The 16,797-nt window shown below is 38.9% G+C and overlaps 1 protein-coding gene across 3 annotated transcripts in view; it reads left to right on the forward strand.

Annotated features, from left to right (window-relative positions):
* Positions 1-16,797, forward strand: part of LOC125761329 (uncharacterized) — a 181,460-nt gene that overhangs the window by 22,092 nt on the left and 142,571 nt on the right. Inside the window, exon 2 of one of the 3 annotated variants that reach the window (XM_049422339.1) lies at positions 14,829-14,898. The exons of the other annotated variants lie outside the window; for them this stretch is intronic. Coding sequence (XP_049278296.1) covers positions 14,885-14,898 — 14 coding nt within the window. The 5' untranslated portion in view covers positions 14,829-14,884. The remainder of the gene's footprint in view (positions 1-14,828; positions 14,899-16,797) is intronic. 3 annotated transcript variants of the gene reach the window in all.

Consider the following 16,797-nt stretch of genomic DNA (forward strand, 5'->3'; position numbering starts at 1 on the left):
TCACACCACTTACGACGGGATCAGAATTGATGGTAAGTGTGATGAACCAGAGACCAAATGGTAGTGATGGTTGACGGTGTGCGACATGGCCGTGTTGCGTGTCCAGCGTGTTGGTACGCACAAGCTGCACGTCCATCACATTTTAGTCTTCACCATCCATCGCGTTCCGCACTCGTCCAGGGCAACATTGTCATTAACGAAACGGCCAATGGTGTTCGCCATCGTGGCGCGCGCATAAAGCAATCCCTGCGCTAATGAAGCATTTAATTTCCTTCCATTCATGATTAATTACAGTAATGCCTGGTGCCGGAAAAAGTATATCCTTCAGCTTAGGCAAAAGCTCCATCTTACTGGTATATACAGTAGAGGGAGCGGCTCAGGGGAACACTGCAATCCGGATTCGAATGGGACAAATCTGAACGACACATGATTATATTGCTTCCCTGGTTATGGCACGGTGTGTATTTCCATTTGGCATCAATTAGGTATCGTGTGAAGTTACGTATCGGACCAGAACAACGTGTTAAGGCTCATTAGGTGTGTGCTTTTTCCGGGGAAAAGTATATCCAAATGCAACAGATTAAGGCTATGAATATGCTCTCTTCATCCATTCACTGGCGGTAGTGGTCGGATGGTGTAGGTTTTGTTCCTTAAGAAGAAATTCACAAAACACAACACCACTCAGCAAAGACTACAGTTCTGGGCAGATTTTTTGGTATGGTCCAATTCTTAATTTCCTTCAATCGATTTAACTTCCCGCCAGGCAGCAGCAGGAAAATACAAGTTAAAAAATAAACAAGTAACAAGCCATTGTGAGATAATTGAAGTGGCCCACGAACCGATTGGCTGGAGTCGTAAAAAATCCAATTTTCTTTTCGATCGTTTAATTTTCCTGTCAGAAAAGCAAGATAAAAGTATACTTGAACGAAACAAACCGGTTTCCCGTTTGTTTCCTTTAAGTATGCTTTCAGTTTCTAGTTTTTAAGGACATTAAATAAGGACTCAAGAATGTTTGTCGAAACTTCGGAAATTAACTTTAATTGTGAGTTTAGCATGCTGTTAGCATACCTACGCTGGTGTATTATCATTTGTTTAAAATTTTAAAATTAGTTTATTTAAATCAATCTTTTCTTCTTGTTGATGTTAGAAATGGCAACAAAAATAGATTGTAATAAAATTTTGTATCATCTGACCCCGTCACCACATGCTTAGCTTTTGTCGCGTTTGCAAACGCGACAAAAGTAGCTCAACTTTCCAACATAGTTTTGCGATTCTGGCGCGACTTCAAGGTTGTTTAACTTTTCTCGTGCAAGGTTTGTTAACGTTTTTAATCGAGCCGGGAGCGAGAAAATAATTTTGACTTAAATTTTAATTTAAATTAATTAAATTTAAACAAAGAAAATTATAATAAGTAATAAATTTATTGTTTACATGAAGTCGATGATAGCTATAGCCTTAAGAGATTTTTAAATTTAAAGATTTTTTTTAAATTTTGATATTTTTTTTGTCTTTTTTTATTTAAAGCATTATTTGAGTGAAAAGAAACTCATCTCAACAAATTCGACAAATCTCAACAAATTAAAATACATCAAATTATAAATTTTGCTAAATTACTCAAAAAAACTAAGGCTATAGCCTTAGGAGATTTGCAAATTTATGGATTTTTTTTTGGGAAATGTGCACGAGATGAGTTTTTTTTTTCGAATTAACTGCCATTATTCTTTTTTAAAAACAGTATTTACATTCATAATATGTTATTTTTATAATAAATAATATTTATACAGAGTCTTGTAAAACTTTTCTAAAGCGCGTTCCCAAACGCCCCAAAGCATCGTGTTCCCAAAGCATTTAGTGACGGGGTGATATTTATTTCAAAATTATGCACATTTAACATTCATGCAGTTTTTATGTGTTTTCAGCCTTTTTCTCAAAACTTGTGTTTTTTTTATTTAAATTTAAAAGGATTAATGTACTTTTCTTTATACTGTAGGTATACATTAAATTTTTATGTTTTAAATTTTTAAATTTCGAGGTATTATGTTTGGTAGCTTTGTTATTATTTGATCGTATCTCAATTACATAATCAAAACCCATCCCTAACAATATACTTTTATAGTAAACAAAACAACACAGAGTACAGTAACTAGTAGCACGTGATATTCAATATTTCAAACAAGGCTTTCGTACGTAAACTTACTCGAATTACTTGACGCTAGCGTTATCCAACATGAAGTGCTGGAGAAAAGCTGCCTAGAGGGAGTTATTTTTATGCTCCGGAACAAGTATTATAAAGAATAAACCGAGCAAAAGTGGTTGTAGAAAAGATCATCAGTAATTTTGATTTCTTTTTATCAAAACAAGATGCTGATCAGAACAAGACAAGAAGGTTTTCTTTTCCCATCTATGATACATTAAGAGGAAAATGTTAAATGAAATTTTTTGTATAAGTTTCTACAAATTTTGTGCAACAAACCTTTTACAAGAAAACACACCACACTCCTAGTGGTGAAACCACAGACACTAGTAACAATCGATTATCGCCAAGCAAATCGTTGATAAGTGAAATCAGTTTCACTAACCAAACCAAACAAAATGCCCAAAACGTACGATGAAACTGTGGACAGCGGGCCACGATTGTGTTTCATGTCGTGCCTCATCGTACGGTTGTGTAATTTGTCCCAGCTGTGTATCAGTGAACGATGGTCGCTACGAGTGTATCGGTTCCATTCGTACGATACGGATTTTTGTTTTAATGATTACGCTTTTCCTATCATACGCTACGCAGCGTTGGGCATTGGATACCATGGGGAAACCATGTGCTCATCCGATAAGATAAGGCTGAGCACATTCGGGTAGTATGGAATGTGCAAAAGGGAAAAGAAAAACAAAAACTGGCTACACAAATTAGACCTGAGCCGGGGAAGCTTTCTTTTTTGCTCGTGTGCTAAATTCTTCCATTCGTTCCACAAGACGAAAGTAAAGCCCTGCTCAATGGCCACTGTTGCCGAACCGTTTTAAATGTACAAGGACACACTTTCGTACAGGCAAAAGAAGAATGTTTCGTAAGCATAAGTACACCGACCGACTGACGGTGTGGTTCTTACTTTTTCGCTAGATAACTTCGACCATCGGAAAAGGTCAAATATATTCCGGCTTATCCGAAAACACACATACACACCGTTTCACCGCATTTCGTTGGGAGCGTTGATTTCCTTTTTTTCTTCCCTTTTCTTATCCTGCTATGTGGCTCATCTCAAACCCAGCTGTTGAAATTCTCACCGTAACCAGCAGGAGCTGCAGCAGTACCAATGAATGGTTTGCCGCTTAAAGCGGCTAACCCACAGGGCGATGGATGGATTGAGTCGTGTTTGTGCACGGAACCGAAACTAGAAAGTTATGTAACGCACGGGGCGACATAAACAGTAACCGGGGAAAGGATCTGAAGCAGTTTCAGATAAATCGCCCTCCGAGGTTACACTGATGCGTTTATTTTAGGGTTAAGGGCTTTTCGGTACGGTCATGTCACATTCATAGCAGTTGTTGTGGATTTTCATCAAGTGATGTTACGGCACATAAAAATAGAGAGAGAGAAAAAGAGAGAAGGAAAAAACCCTCAATCGTCATGGTGTTGGGATGCGCATGTGTGTCTGGCGTGAATGTATGCCGGATGGGTGCTAATGTTTATTCATCGATGTGTCCAGCCAAAGTGACCCGAACATGACACTAATAATGATGGCTCTGTCCGTTTTAGGCTGAAATGTTGCTTCGCCGCCCCCGAGGGGCGAAACACATTTCGGTGGGGTCAAATGTCTTTCTTGACCGACGGAATGTGAAAGCGGGCGATTTGTTGGGTGTAATGTAGACGACACAAAAAAAAGGTACAACTTCCACTCAATGTTGGTTTTGGTTCATCGCTTCCAGGGCGTCTGAAACGGATTCCCACAATTTGATAGCATTTTTTGGTTTGGTTTATATTTTATAGGTAATACTTTTATGCTGAACCATATGAATTTTATCATCTGTTTTGTTTTAAAGATTTATATAAATAGATTTGACTATTCGATAGAAATTTTTTTCAGCAAATTCAGCAAAAATGTTTCAGCAAAGTTATTTTCAGGAAATAAGGTTAAACAAATATTTTCTTTTATCCGATTTATCATACAATTTTACAATCGATCTTTAAATAGAGAAAAAATAGAATAAAAATTTATCGAAAAATCTTTTAGAAATGACTATACATTAACATTTACAACTTCTGTTCGTACACAAACCATGTCATCCAGTGTCTAGTGCTATAATAATCAATCAGTGCATCATGTTCACATCCCAACAAATCCCATCAATCGATCCCTGTATGTTAAGAATGATAAAGCACCAACACGTACAAGTGATACCGTTAAGAAAATTCAGCCAATTCCATGAAATGTTGAAAACCTTTTCGCCCTAACCCACACCATTACCATTACATCTGCAATACGTGCTAATGTGACAATACTGACCAAATCCATAAATTTTGTCCAAGATAAGCAACAATTCCCTTCTCCAGCGAATGAACTCTTCAAAACGAAGCAGCAAAACGAGATCACTTTTGTAGTGATAAAAATAATAGTAAAACAACACAGTTCCAAAATGACAGATATTCTCCTTACTCAAGCCACACGTCACACAGCAGAGGATCACAGCCGAAGCAATTGGACAACTGGTTTCGGTTTGATAAACTTTCATACGGACGTGGTACAGAGCTAACCGGCAGCTTCTCACACTTTCTTGATGGTCATCAATTTTCCTGCAAGTATATATGCCCCTATCGAGCCAACTGTGGCGCTAGGTTATTTGTAGGGGGAAAACGGGATGTGATAGGTCAAACGTGGCTACCAGTGAAGATGATAGTCGTTACAAAAAGGAAAAATGTTCCACCCTTACCTACCCACAGGTCTTATTGTTGAACGGAAGATAAGAAGGAAAAACCACGTTCGAACTTTGGAACGATTCAATGTTTTTTTTATTTTTTTTTTTGACTAAGGTGCTTAAAGAACCCATAAGAAAGCAGTACGCAAGCGGAGAGAAAATGTTTCACAATATAGTGAGCAAAATTGTAGATATTTCCGTAGCAAATTCCTCTGGAGACTTGAATCGTTTTCTGTGCCGTCATTCGACTACTGGCTGGTGGACGTGGATATACCACAAGCAAGCAATGTTGCATTCTCATGGTGGATTTTCATACTGTTGCCATATTGAAATACCGAACCTTCGAAATGGTTTTGTGGGGGTTTTTGCTTGTTATGGTCGTGTAGTTATGATCGTTACACTTCATTCAATGGGGAAAACTATATTCGGGTATTGCTTTTTCCCTTATCCGGGTTCCGTTTTGGTATGCTTGGTTAGAGTTCGTTAAGCCAGATGTAGATGGCAGCTGAAGAGTCAGAAGCTTGTAATGTTGAGGAGCATCTCATTGTTGTGTTAGGAAAAATATGCAGCTAATGAAATAAGAATTTGAACGTACACGAAACGTGCAGACCATTGCTACTGGTCATTGTGTTATATGCTTGACCATACGGTAGGGGTTGAACGCACCAAGGTGGCATATGGTAGCATTACACTGTTTCTCTTCGTAGCTTCCCCAAACAGCACAATGTGATTTTAGTTGCTTAAAATATTTACCCCATAGCATGCGTGCGCTATTTCCGTGTACTATTTTCCTGCCTTGCGTACGTACGTGAGGTGCATGTTGGATGCTTTCTGCCCACACTAATTGTTCGGATCCTTGCTGATCTAGTCAGGCCATCTCGTACAGATGAAGCAGTTATACCGTCACCCTTTCATCTTCATAATAATCCCCACACACGTACGCACTCAAACACACGCACTGGTATTTGTACCTGCGCGTCATCCGCAGCGTTCGTCAAAAATGGCGAGAAAGAAGCTTATTCTGATGCGTGCGTGCTGGGCTACATTCGAAGGATTAGGACTTTTGCTTTGTTGCCTACTTCTGTTGTGGGCAGAGATGGAGCCTGGAAAGCTTCATTGCTTCACCGTCGATCCATGAGGTGGAAACATTTCAACAAGAAGGACTTGATCTTACGTTGCAAAGCTTTCGTACTGCCGTGCCGAGCTTATGCTTATGGTTTGACTATGCTCTATGTTGTATGACGTCAAGTTGGTAGGTAGACATGGATGAGAAATGTTAATGCTAGGTTTATGAGGAAAAAAGCACATCAAAATACCACACACGCACACACACACGCGTATGTAGTTGGTGCTGTGCATATCATCACTCATACAAATATAGCAACACTCATCACAATCATCGTCGTGGCATGGTGCGAATGGTTTGCCACCATTGTTGGCTGCTGGTGCTTCCAAACCGGAGTAAAGTCATCAATATTTATTGCCTCGTAAAACTTGGTGTGATCAGAGTGGAGAGAGAGAAAAAAAACGCTAATAAAACGAACTCCCCCCCAGCCCGTTAGATGGGGAGCTTGGAGATGTGAAGGTAACCGACAGCAGAGTGATGTTCGTATCCAGTGTTGGGAGAGAGATTAATTCCGAAGATGAAGCCTGTTGCTTCTTCTTTACCACAGATTTAGTTATTATTTTTCGAATAGTTTGATGTGTGATTTTAATGATAATGATGAGGATGCCTTGCGGTATTTCAGAAATATTTTCCATTTTCAACCAGCCCACTGATTATATTAAGTAAAATTTTAAATGCTTTATTACTAACAAAAATTATCTTAAATTTACTTGGCAATGGAAATAAAATAATTTCATACGACTGCCATACCATGCTTTTTATTATAAATCCTTATCAAACTAATAAAAAAAGTTTTTAAGACAATTGTTAATATAACATAGAGTTAGCTTATATACAGAATAACATACATTTCTACCCACCGTCAAACAACAGAAAATAGGCAAAAAAATACCAACATCAACAAAATCCACCCATATTCTCCTAAGGCAAACATCTACCTACTAGCACGCAGCACAGCAAAGCCTCTTATGTTGTACGTGATACAGAAGCTTACATCGTACCGTCGTACGGATTCACGCGGCTTAAGTGACCAGTAGTTGTTAAGAAACAACCAATCCTTCTCGTTGTTTTTGTCAGACGAAACATTCACTGCTAAGTAGCCCTCTTTCACCGACGGCCGGTTTGACGTTTCCATGACGAATCATGACGCCATGAGGGACTTCCTTTTGTTACCCGACTACCCGGCACAAATGTTTGCTTTCAAAGACAAACCGGCTACAGCGGGCTGTGTTGGTGCTGTGGGAAAATGCTTTTAAAAATCCACACGCAACGGTTGTGGAATTTTACGTCCTTGCTGGATTGGTGCTATTAAGTAATGAAGCATTTACAACTGTCGCACGCTTGCTGTGGGCCGTGGGCGTTAAGTGAGCGGGTTCGTTCAATTACGATTTTACGATCAAGCTGTAAAGAGGGTAAGATTTTATGCAATTCCTTTAGCGCCCTGGTGGGAAGCAGGGAAATGGTAAACGTAAAACCAGTGGGTGGTGAAAGTAGCCTGCGTAAATGATGTGTTTTTTTGGGAGAGTGTGCAACAGGAGGGAACGAAATGGAAGCGATCTAATCCGGCGATGGGAAAACTGGAATGGATTCAGCTTTATCGATGATTATCGCTTAAGCCTGAAGGCAGGGCTGGTGAAACTTTTGGTACAGGTTCTACTTAGTTCTTACAATTTTTACAGATAAAAAGTGAAAAGAAAATCGTTTCAAATAGCGGGAAATGTAAGCAAAAGAAGCTAGATTCAGCTTCATGAACTAAGAGCGTTCACGTACATTTTTTTAGTCTGGGCTGGTTTTAGTTTAAAAATGTAGTTTGCTGTAGCTTTAAGGTACTTATTGAAGTTAAATTAATAAGTTGAATAGCCTGATCTTAAGCCCTAGCTACGGGAGATCAATCCATGGGACTCTTTAGCATATCTATTTTAATATTTAATATTAAACTCATTTTGTTGTTTGTATAATTTCTGGTTTAGGTTTCCGCTACAGTTTTTGGTTCCTCAGTTCTTTACTCTTATTAAACTTGTAGCCAATTAGATTTTATTGGCTTCTGTTTTCGTACAAAATTTAATCATTTGTTTTGTAGGTTCATATCAAATAAATAAAATGTTTAATAATTGAATAATCATTATGATACTCCATAAGACATTTTAATATTTGTATCAACTGATAACAAATATTTCTCATATAAATAATGTACCTCCCGGAACAGAGTAGACACTGGTATGCGGTCATGCTGACAAATTATTCTAAATGAATGAAAATGGATCCTTTATGCGCAAATTCTCCTTCTTCTTTGAAACTCTACACTCGTATGTACGGATACACAAAATGATAAAGTTCCTCGTGTACTTACATTATTAAATTTCCTCTAAATCTCCCTTCAAAAACACTGCATGTAGCACGGATTGAAATCCATTGTGTTTCTGCGTAACATAATACGAAAAGAAGGAATCAAATCATAAAAAAATGTATTTCTCACAATTTGAATTTGCCTTGTAGCAATCACCCATATGAACGTTTGTTAAACTGGATTCGTTTTATTCCATTTTTTCCTTCTTTTTTGTGGCTACATTGAGCTCACATGTTTGTTCTTGGTAAAGTTGTAATTCGTAACAGGGAAATGAAACGTCCGAGACATACAACTGTAATCGTGAAAAAGTAGAGAATAATTTCAAAAAAGAAAATATCACCAACAACGATAACGGGAGCTTTCATTATTTTCACTAGAATAATCATGTCCGCGTGGTTTTCAATTTCAACGGCGTTTTTTTTTTGCTTTTCAAAAATGTTCCACTTGTCATGAAAATGAATGGTGAATTTTTTGTTTTACTTTTAGCTTCGTATTAAAGTAATGAGCATGTGTTGAAAATTAAAACCGTGCACTCGAGGTTGTGCGGTAGAATATAATTTTTACACATCTATCCATTTCATTTACGAGGAATATAGGTGAAATGACAGTTCCATTCTGTTCTGTGAGGATTTCTATTTTTTTGCTCATGTAGAAATCGTTACAATAAGCTAAACAGAACATGTCATAAACAACGCTCGTAAAAACCTTTTAATTTTCAAACAAAAATTTCTCGGAGCAAAAGTTACATTTACCTTTATGCTGCTATTTTTCCTCTTCCACACCTTATTTGCTATCAACAAGTTCTACTTCCATTGCTGGTGGTGCAGGTTTATTTGCTTTACTTGTGTTAATGTCCGACACTTTTTCACCCGTCGCTTGTTTCGCCATTTAACCAATTAGCAGCGACACTTGTTGAACGGCTGCTACTGTCGGCTGCAGACATTTGTTCGGTAGGAGGTCATAATTCTTCCACTGGTTGGCCGTTGCTCGATAGCTCAACACCACCGGAAAATGGACCGGCCACTACCACACACCGTGGGATTGTGAATTATTTAGCAAAGTCCCGGGCTAGCTGCAGCTATGCCACTCGTTTGCTGGAAAATCGCGTACGGGAAAACATACGTAACACCGGGAGGGGGGAGCGAGTTCTAACACCCGGGGACGGAGGACGATCCGGGCGAAAACTGGTAAATGACCTGCCAAACAACCATAAATCATTCCATTAGTGGCCGTACAACAGCAGTGGGCCGAAATGGAAGCAGAGACGGTACGGTGAACCGTAGTTTCGAAAGTTGTACTTATCATGTTTTATGGAGCTCATTCGCTTCGGTGGTGCTTTTAAGCGTTGGCGTTGATGATACGCGTGATAGCGAACAACACGAACAGAGGCGTACGAAAAAAAAGTACGACAAGCTCACTCAAATCACCACCTACTACTCTGGGTTGGGAAATAGGACCATCTTTAAACATGGGGACGAACTTTCACTGACCAACAGTACCGACTAAGGTAACCTTTGACAAACACTCGTCAAAAGTGGTCTGTTCGTACGGCCATTATTTTAATTAAACATTCTCATTTTAATCGTTTTGATCAACCACCAGTGGAACGATGTAAAGCAAATGCTTTGCAAATGTGAACGCTTAAGTAGAAAATTAAAATAAGAAAGCTACCCCAAAAGCACTCATTCCACATAAGCCGTAGGCAAAAATAGAACCTGGGAAAACATTCAACATACCTTATTGTTGGGGAAATACAAGCACCAAAAGACAGTACAATCATCTGGCCGGTGTCGTACGTTCTCTCTTAAAGCTCCTGCGTCAGACCCCGGACATTTGTGTGAAGGACGCCCGCGAGCACAGGCGCAACCAGCCATGAAGTAACGTAAGGAAAATATTTTTCCAACTGTTGCACCATTCACACACACACACACCAGGGACCAGGGACCACGTTAAGGGATTTCATTCAACTGGGCCCGGGATGAAAGCTCTCGTGAGATTGCTTTTCTATGGCCCCGAGCACCCACGTGATCCTTGCGGTTTTTCTTACATCGAGCAAAAGTGTCTTTCCTGTTCCTTTTTTTTCGTTTTCCATGTTGCGATCGATTTTTGTGCCAAATTTTTGTCCCGCTTTTGCTATCTTCACTCGCTTCGGGTTGATGTTTTCCAGTTTAATAATTTTTGCTACAGCTCTGTGCGACCTTTACCTTTCCCGTGTCAAGGTTTAATTTCCTTCACGGAAACGGTTTGCGACGTTTTCGAATGGGTAGGCGCGAGTGGCAAAAGACTTCCAACCCTGCCACTAGTTATGATGCACCGCCATAACAAGTGCTTTGTGAAGGAAGTTTTGTAGCAAACTAGTCTCCACCACGGGCGGGGGGGCTTAGTTTTGTGTGGAGTATCGTGAATTGCATCATTTTCCACCCTCTTTTCTTCTATCTTTTCCCAGCTCTATCTCTACTTTGTTCGAATTCCATCCATAGCAAAACGGGAGGATTATCTCAAGCAGAAAGCTCTATAGAACTCGACATGAAGCAAGAAGAAGAAAAAACTGGAGCAAACAATCTCAACAGAATGAACTAGCCAAAGTGTGCAGTCGTTCGTTAAGTACATCTTTTGAGTGAAGCAAAACTAAAAAAAAAACACACAGCGAAAGTACGGAAAGGAATCTCCGGTAAAGGTTCGCTTATGGGTAGCTGGCAACCATGCGGTTAGTGTTTTTGTTTGCAGTTGCAGAACCGAGTTATGCTTTTCATTCTTGCTGTCCCATTCCGCAAAACGTAACCTTTTTTGGGGGGGGCTTTAGCTAAGGTTGATGGATTAGCAGCACCAGGCGGCTTGCTGCGGTTGCTACTGGTTTACTACCACTGCCAGAATGCAGACTTTGTCGCGCACATTTTTATGGTTAACAATGGCTTTCCACGGAAGGTACACACAGTTTTTTTGGTAGAAAAATTGTTTGCAAATTTCGAAGTATTGTTGTGCGATCACTTATTCATCGCTTGTGTTTATACTGTTGACAATATGAATTTTTCATTACCTGTTGCTTATTCGGTAACTTTCCATTATTAACGAGGCTTAAAGTTGATTTCAAGAATTCATTATTAACAATGCTCTTTGCGTTCGGCATAATGTAGCAGAGCTTTCACAATGTTCGAATTTAATAAACATAAATACTATGAATTTATGATTTCAATTATTCCATTGCAAAGCTATTGGCAAAACATTGTAATTCCTGGAAAATTTATCTTTGCTTTTAACAATTATCAAGAAGAAAAAAAAATTGTTGTAATAAATTCTTGTTATGAGCACTAATGAACCTTACCAATAGGAAAAGTTGTCTAGAGCCAAGGACTCTCTAATTTATAATCTTCCACCTTCGAGTTTTTTAAGGTTTTACATTTTTATGGAAATCGGAATTTAAAGATTTAAGGAATCAATCACCTTATTAAATATTGAAAGAATTTTATAAGCCACGTATTATATATAATTTATTACTCTTAAATTTGAAGTTGGTAGGGTACTTTTCTTCTCTTCTTTTTCTTTTCTTTTTTTTAGGATACTTTTCTAGAATTCATCCTAGTTATAACTTCCTCGCTGTCACAACACTAAATAAGCACATAAATAAAGATACTGTAATATTATTAATCTGACAGACAGAACACAAGAACATCAAACCGCACACATACACTTCTTCCATCCACACACGCTACATCGTCCGTAGAAAGTGATGAAATCTTACGCAGAGATTAAGTCCACATGATTTCGACCCAATTTGGGCCAATAATCGAAACGTCAATCTGGAATTGTGTCCGCATCGGAATGAGGGCCGGGGCACGCAGCTACAGAAACTTTCTGCCACGGTACGACGCGTGTCCATCTTCGTGGGTATCATCCTTAACATCATGATTACCATTTTCACCAGTTGATTCACCGAGGACTCATCCAACGCCCCTCTGAAGAAGAATCGATAAATTTTTGTCCCGAAGTCATTTCACTTCGTTCGTGTCCGAGTGGATGGAAACTTCTAGCGCTACGGTTCCCAGCTCCATTTGCCATTTAGGAAGGATCAAGAGGTTAACGTTTTAGCTGACTGACAGCCGTGAGTGACGGTTGCAGATTGGAAGAAGCGTAGCGCTCAACGGCATTTAGTCGAAGTTTTTTTTGTTGGGTAAGGAAGTGTCTGAATCCAAGAGGAGCTGGCATTTTAAGTTGATAGCACATTGGAACAAACACCAAAGCATAGATAATGTGCCATAGAACGCTTCGAAGCGAGAAGCTTCAGTTGGTTTGAACACAAAGTATGCTAGAGTGTGTGGAGTAGACAGAGCTGTTTTATTTATTTAGTGAAGTATTTAATGAAATTGACTTATTAAACGATGTATGCAATCGACTATAATTTGTTAAATGATTATCGAATCGATAAAGAGACATTCTTATTCTAAAGACAGCTTAGAACAACAAAATTAAAAACATTTATAAATAACTTTCAAACCATCTCATTTAAAGCAAAAGTACTAAATAATTTAAATTGAAAACACATTTACTGTACCTTATTTCATGTTAAACGAAAGGTGCTAAACGAATTATTCGCAAAACAAGATTGTACCTCCTTCTAATAAGAAAGGGTCGAATTTTAACGGGTTTGGGAACAGAAAGTCCTTCTACCTCTACCGTAAATTATCCCTTCCAATACAAGATGTTTCACCGCACCGCATTGGGATATCAAAGTTGATCCGTGTGCCCGTAACTCGCAGGCCAAACAACGGCCCGAGCGAAAGATGGAAGAACATGTCGAAAATTTATTCATGGGAAATTTGTTGAAATTGATTTATAAACGGGCAGCAATGTTGGCTTCGGCAGTGTTAATGCCCTGAAGAAACGTTAAGTACCGCTTTGCTGACTGAGTGCTGATTCGTCGATGCCCAACATCAGCCTTACTGAGAAAACATTCTGCAGTGGCCATAGTTAGCCGGAAGCGTTGCTAAAATCTTTTCCAAAATCCTCTACCCAGCAAAGGCAAAAAAGCTCATGCGCCTGGATGCGAATTCAACAGATTGTTGGCGCCTGTTGAGCTAAACGGTTCGCTGTGCTTACCCAAACACTAGAAAGCTCGAAGGGAAAACTTAACTACGGTAGACAACAACATCCAAAGAGAAAACTGTAAGGACGATTATGGAAATGATGGAAAATGCTGAACCGGCACCAGATACGAAAACCATGCTCAGAAAATGAACGTTTCAGTTGGTGGGTTTTGAGTGCTTTTGTATTACGTGGCGGAAATCGGACGTTTGGACTTCATTTGCTTTCCTGGTTTCATTTCCTTTTACCGGAATGACAGGATGGGACAAAAGACCAAGCGGTGTGGAGTACGGGTAGAGGTTGATTTTGGCAGACATTTTCCTGCTTCTAAACGTTACATTCCATGGTCGAACGGGAAATTTAATAAAGTTTTTCTAATTTAACTTTGGTTTCAAACCGATTTTAGTGAGGAGAATCTCACGTGACACTCGTTTGGGAGGTGTTACATACCTAGATGATAAAAGTTGTTTCCAAGCGTCCATAATAGTAGAGTAAATTTATCACTAAAACAAAACGTTTATGTTCAAAGTCCTAACGTTTCTTTCGGTAAACAATATTTGGCAAATTGGTAATTTGCAAACAATTTCTTAGAGAATGATATAAATTTAATTACTTGCATTTCCTAATATAATAATATAATATAATATAAATATAATATAATATAAACAAAAATAACCATTATTGTTAATAATGGGAATTTTCGAATCTGGAACAGTTAATACTACGATATTAAACATTTTCTTTAAAACATTTTTGAATAGTTCGATTTTCATGATGTATGTATGTATCAACATTTTGTGTCTGCAATGCTGTGATGAAAAATAAAAACGTCATTTTTTGTGTTTAAAAAACACATAGAACTATTTGACGTATAAGAGAGTAAAATTTGAAATGGATAGATTCCTTTACAAATTTATGAGCTGATTTTTGTTTTATAAAATCCCAAAATTAACCACCTGCTCAAACTTCTGAGTGTATATTTTCCCTTCAAGTACAATATTCTAACTACAAACTTTACAAAAATACAAGAGTAGAAAAGAAACATGTCAGCAATTCGTAAGCTTCTTACCGTCAAACCATGTCAATCATATTGTTCTTATTCTGCACGGTATGCAGCAGCGGGTTGATGAACGTTTAGGTGCTTCATTTAATAAAAAAGAGTATGTTTCTTCCGTTCTTGGTTTTCACCCTTTTTCGGCTTTACCGACCAGCAGTACTAGAAGCAGACAGCAAGAAAGCAAAACGGAACAAAATGGCACCACCGACCAAATACTTTACCCAAGAGGGGTTGGGAAAATGGGGAACCGGGTAGCACGGAAATTCGTATGCACACGTATTCATGCGTTCAAACTTTGGCTTTTCTTACAGCCATCATCAACACTCAAGCGCCGCCTGTCAGCACCGAAGTGGGTAATGGTAAAGCAATGGCCCGGGGAAGGTGAGTGAGTGGATGTTGGAGCAAAGTGGTGGGTTGGGGGACGGGGGAAAGGTGAGAGCTTGAATGTTCAGGTTGAAAATGGTACTGACGAACGACAAAAGCTGGGTTGCATTTTCTCACTTTAAAACACATACACACTTGCGCACACAAAAGCACATGAAGCGGAACGGTGGCTCACCATTGTTTTCATCCTGTCGCTCGTTACTCGGTGTCCGGGGGTGGTGAGGGGAGGTAGGAAGCTTTACAGAATTGTCACCACGACGAAAGTTAAGCTTCACTCCATGCCGTTGTCGGAGCCTGCAAACGGATGGATTGTCTCGTCGGGACTGTTAATTGAGTGACGTGAGTGACATGCGGGCCGTACCGAAAATCCGGCACATCGGCTACAAAATTGTCAACCCTACCCTACTCTGGTTAAGAGTGCTTTCCAACTCTTTGCCCTCGAAATTCAACAGCCGCATAACACGTGGTTGTACGTACTGATCTTCTATCTTTTCTACACTACTTAAATTATTGATCATCTTCATAGGGAGAGCAGCGATCCGGAATGTAGATTTCTGGTTTGTTTCATTTTTTTTGTGCATGTTTTTGGGTGTGGTAAATAATTTTAAGCAAACGAGTAAACGCGGGAAAATCTACCCAAACACACGAATGTGTTCCTCCGACAAGTGGTGTCGTGTTTTTTGATGTTTTTGTTTTGCTTAGGGTATACCTACACCCCTTGTCATAGGATACACCATCAATCGTGTGGTTGGTTAGGTTTGTTTTCAGAAGTGAAAAGGGAAAATGGGATTGAAAGCTTTTGCGTGTGGGTGGGCGGGCACGTGTGCAGGAGGGAACGAATATCAAACACATGGCGGAAAGTGTAATTATAAATTTCAATAGCAAACATGCAGCCACGGTGAAACACTAGAAGCCCTGGTTGACAGGCTTGCGGCTGTTGACTGAAGTTGTCACATCAATGGAAGCTGAACCAAATGTGGGTGTTTGTGTATCACGTGTGTGTGTTGTGGTGGTTTTGGTGCAAAAATTGAATGCGTATTTGCTTTTCCTACAATCGCGACGAGTAGCAGGAGTTTATTCAATATTTAAATTATTGTTTATTGCTTGTTCATCAACATGTTATTAGTGATTGATTTAGTTTTGCATAACTACAATAAAAGCCTAGTTTTAAAAAAGTATGTAGAAAATTGTTACATTATCATTTAAACAAAAAAACTTAAAGGATTTATAGCAACAGCAGCTTAAATTTATATTCTCTCATTTTTCAGACACTCATAACATGTGTATCCAGTAAACATTTAGTTTGTGCTCAAGCCTTTTTGTTTTTGTTTTTCCAAAGTTGATTAAAATGTGTTGGATGGGAAACATGAGACGAATTTATACGTTTCGCGGTTACTTCCATGCCCACCCAACCATCCGCTCTTAGCATACATTTGATAAAACCATACTACATACATGCATACACGGGGTAAGGTTGAAAGGAAGCGAATTTCCTGTTTCTGTGCCATCGCTGTGGGTTAAAGGTTTTTATTTTTTTTCACTACGCCCAACCACCACCACCACGCGACAGGAGATGCAGCAATGATGTAAAACTAGCAACAAGTGCATTACGTTTGGCCACCCATTTGCAAATACAAAAAAATCCAACCAACAAAATAAAAAAAAACCCTCAGCAAAAGTAGAACTATGTGTGTGGGTGTGTATGTTTTCCCCCCATTTAACATTTAGCGGTTGATGGGCAAACAAAATAGAAAACAAATATATATATATATATATATATATAAATAAGGTCATGCAAAAACAAAAATAAAATAAAGCACTCAAAAGCAAACAGGTATGCAAGAAGCGATAGTGCACGTAAGCGAACTCGTGGCAGGATGTTTTGTTTTTTTTGTA

The sequence above is a fragment of the Anopheles funestus genome, chromosome 2RL (genome assembly GCF_943734845.2).
Source record: "Anopheles funestus chromosome 2RL, idAnoFuneDA-416_04, whole genome shotgun sequence".
NCBI classification, from domain to species: domain Eukaryota; kingdom Metazoa; phylum Arthropoda; class Insecta; order Diptera; family Culicidae; genus Anopheles; species Anopheles funestus.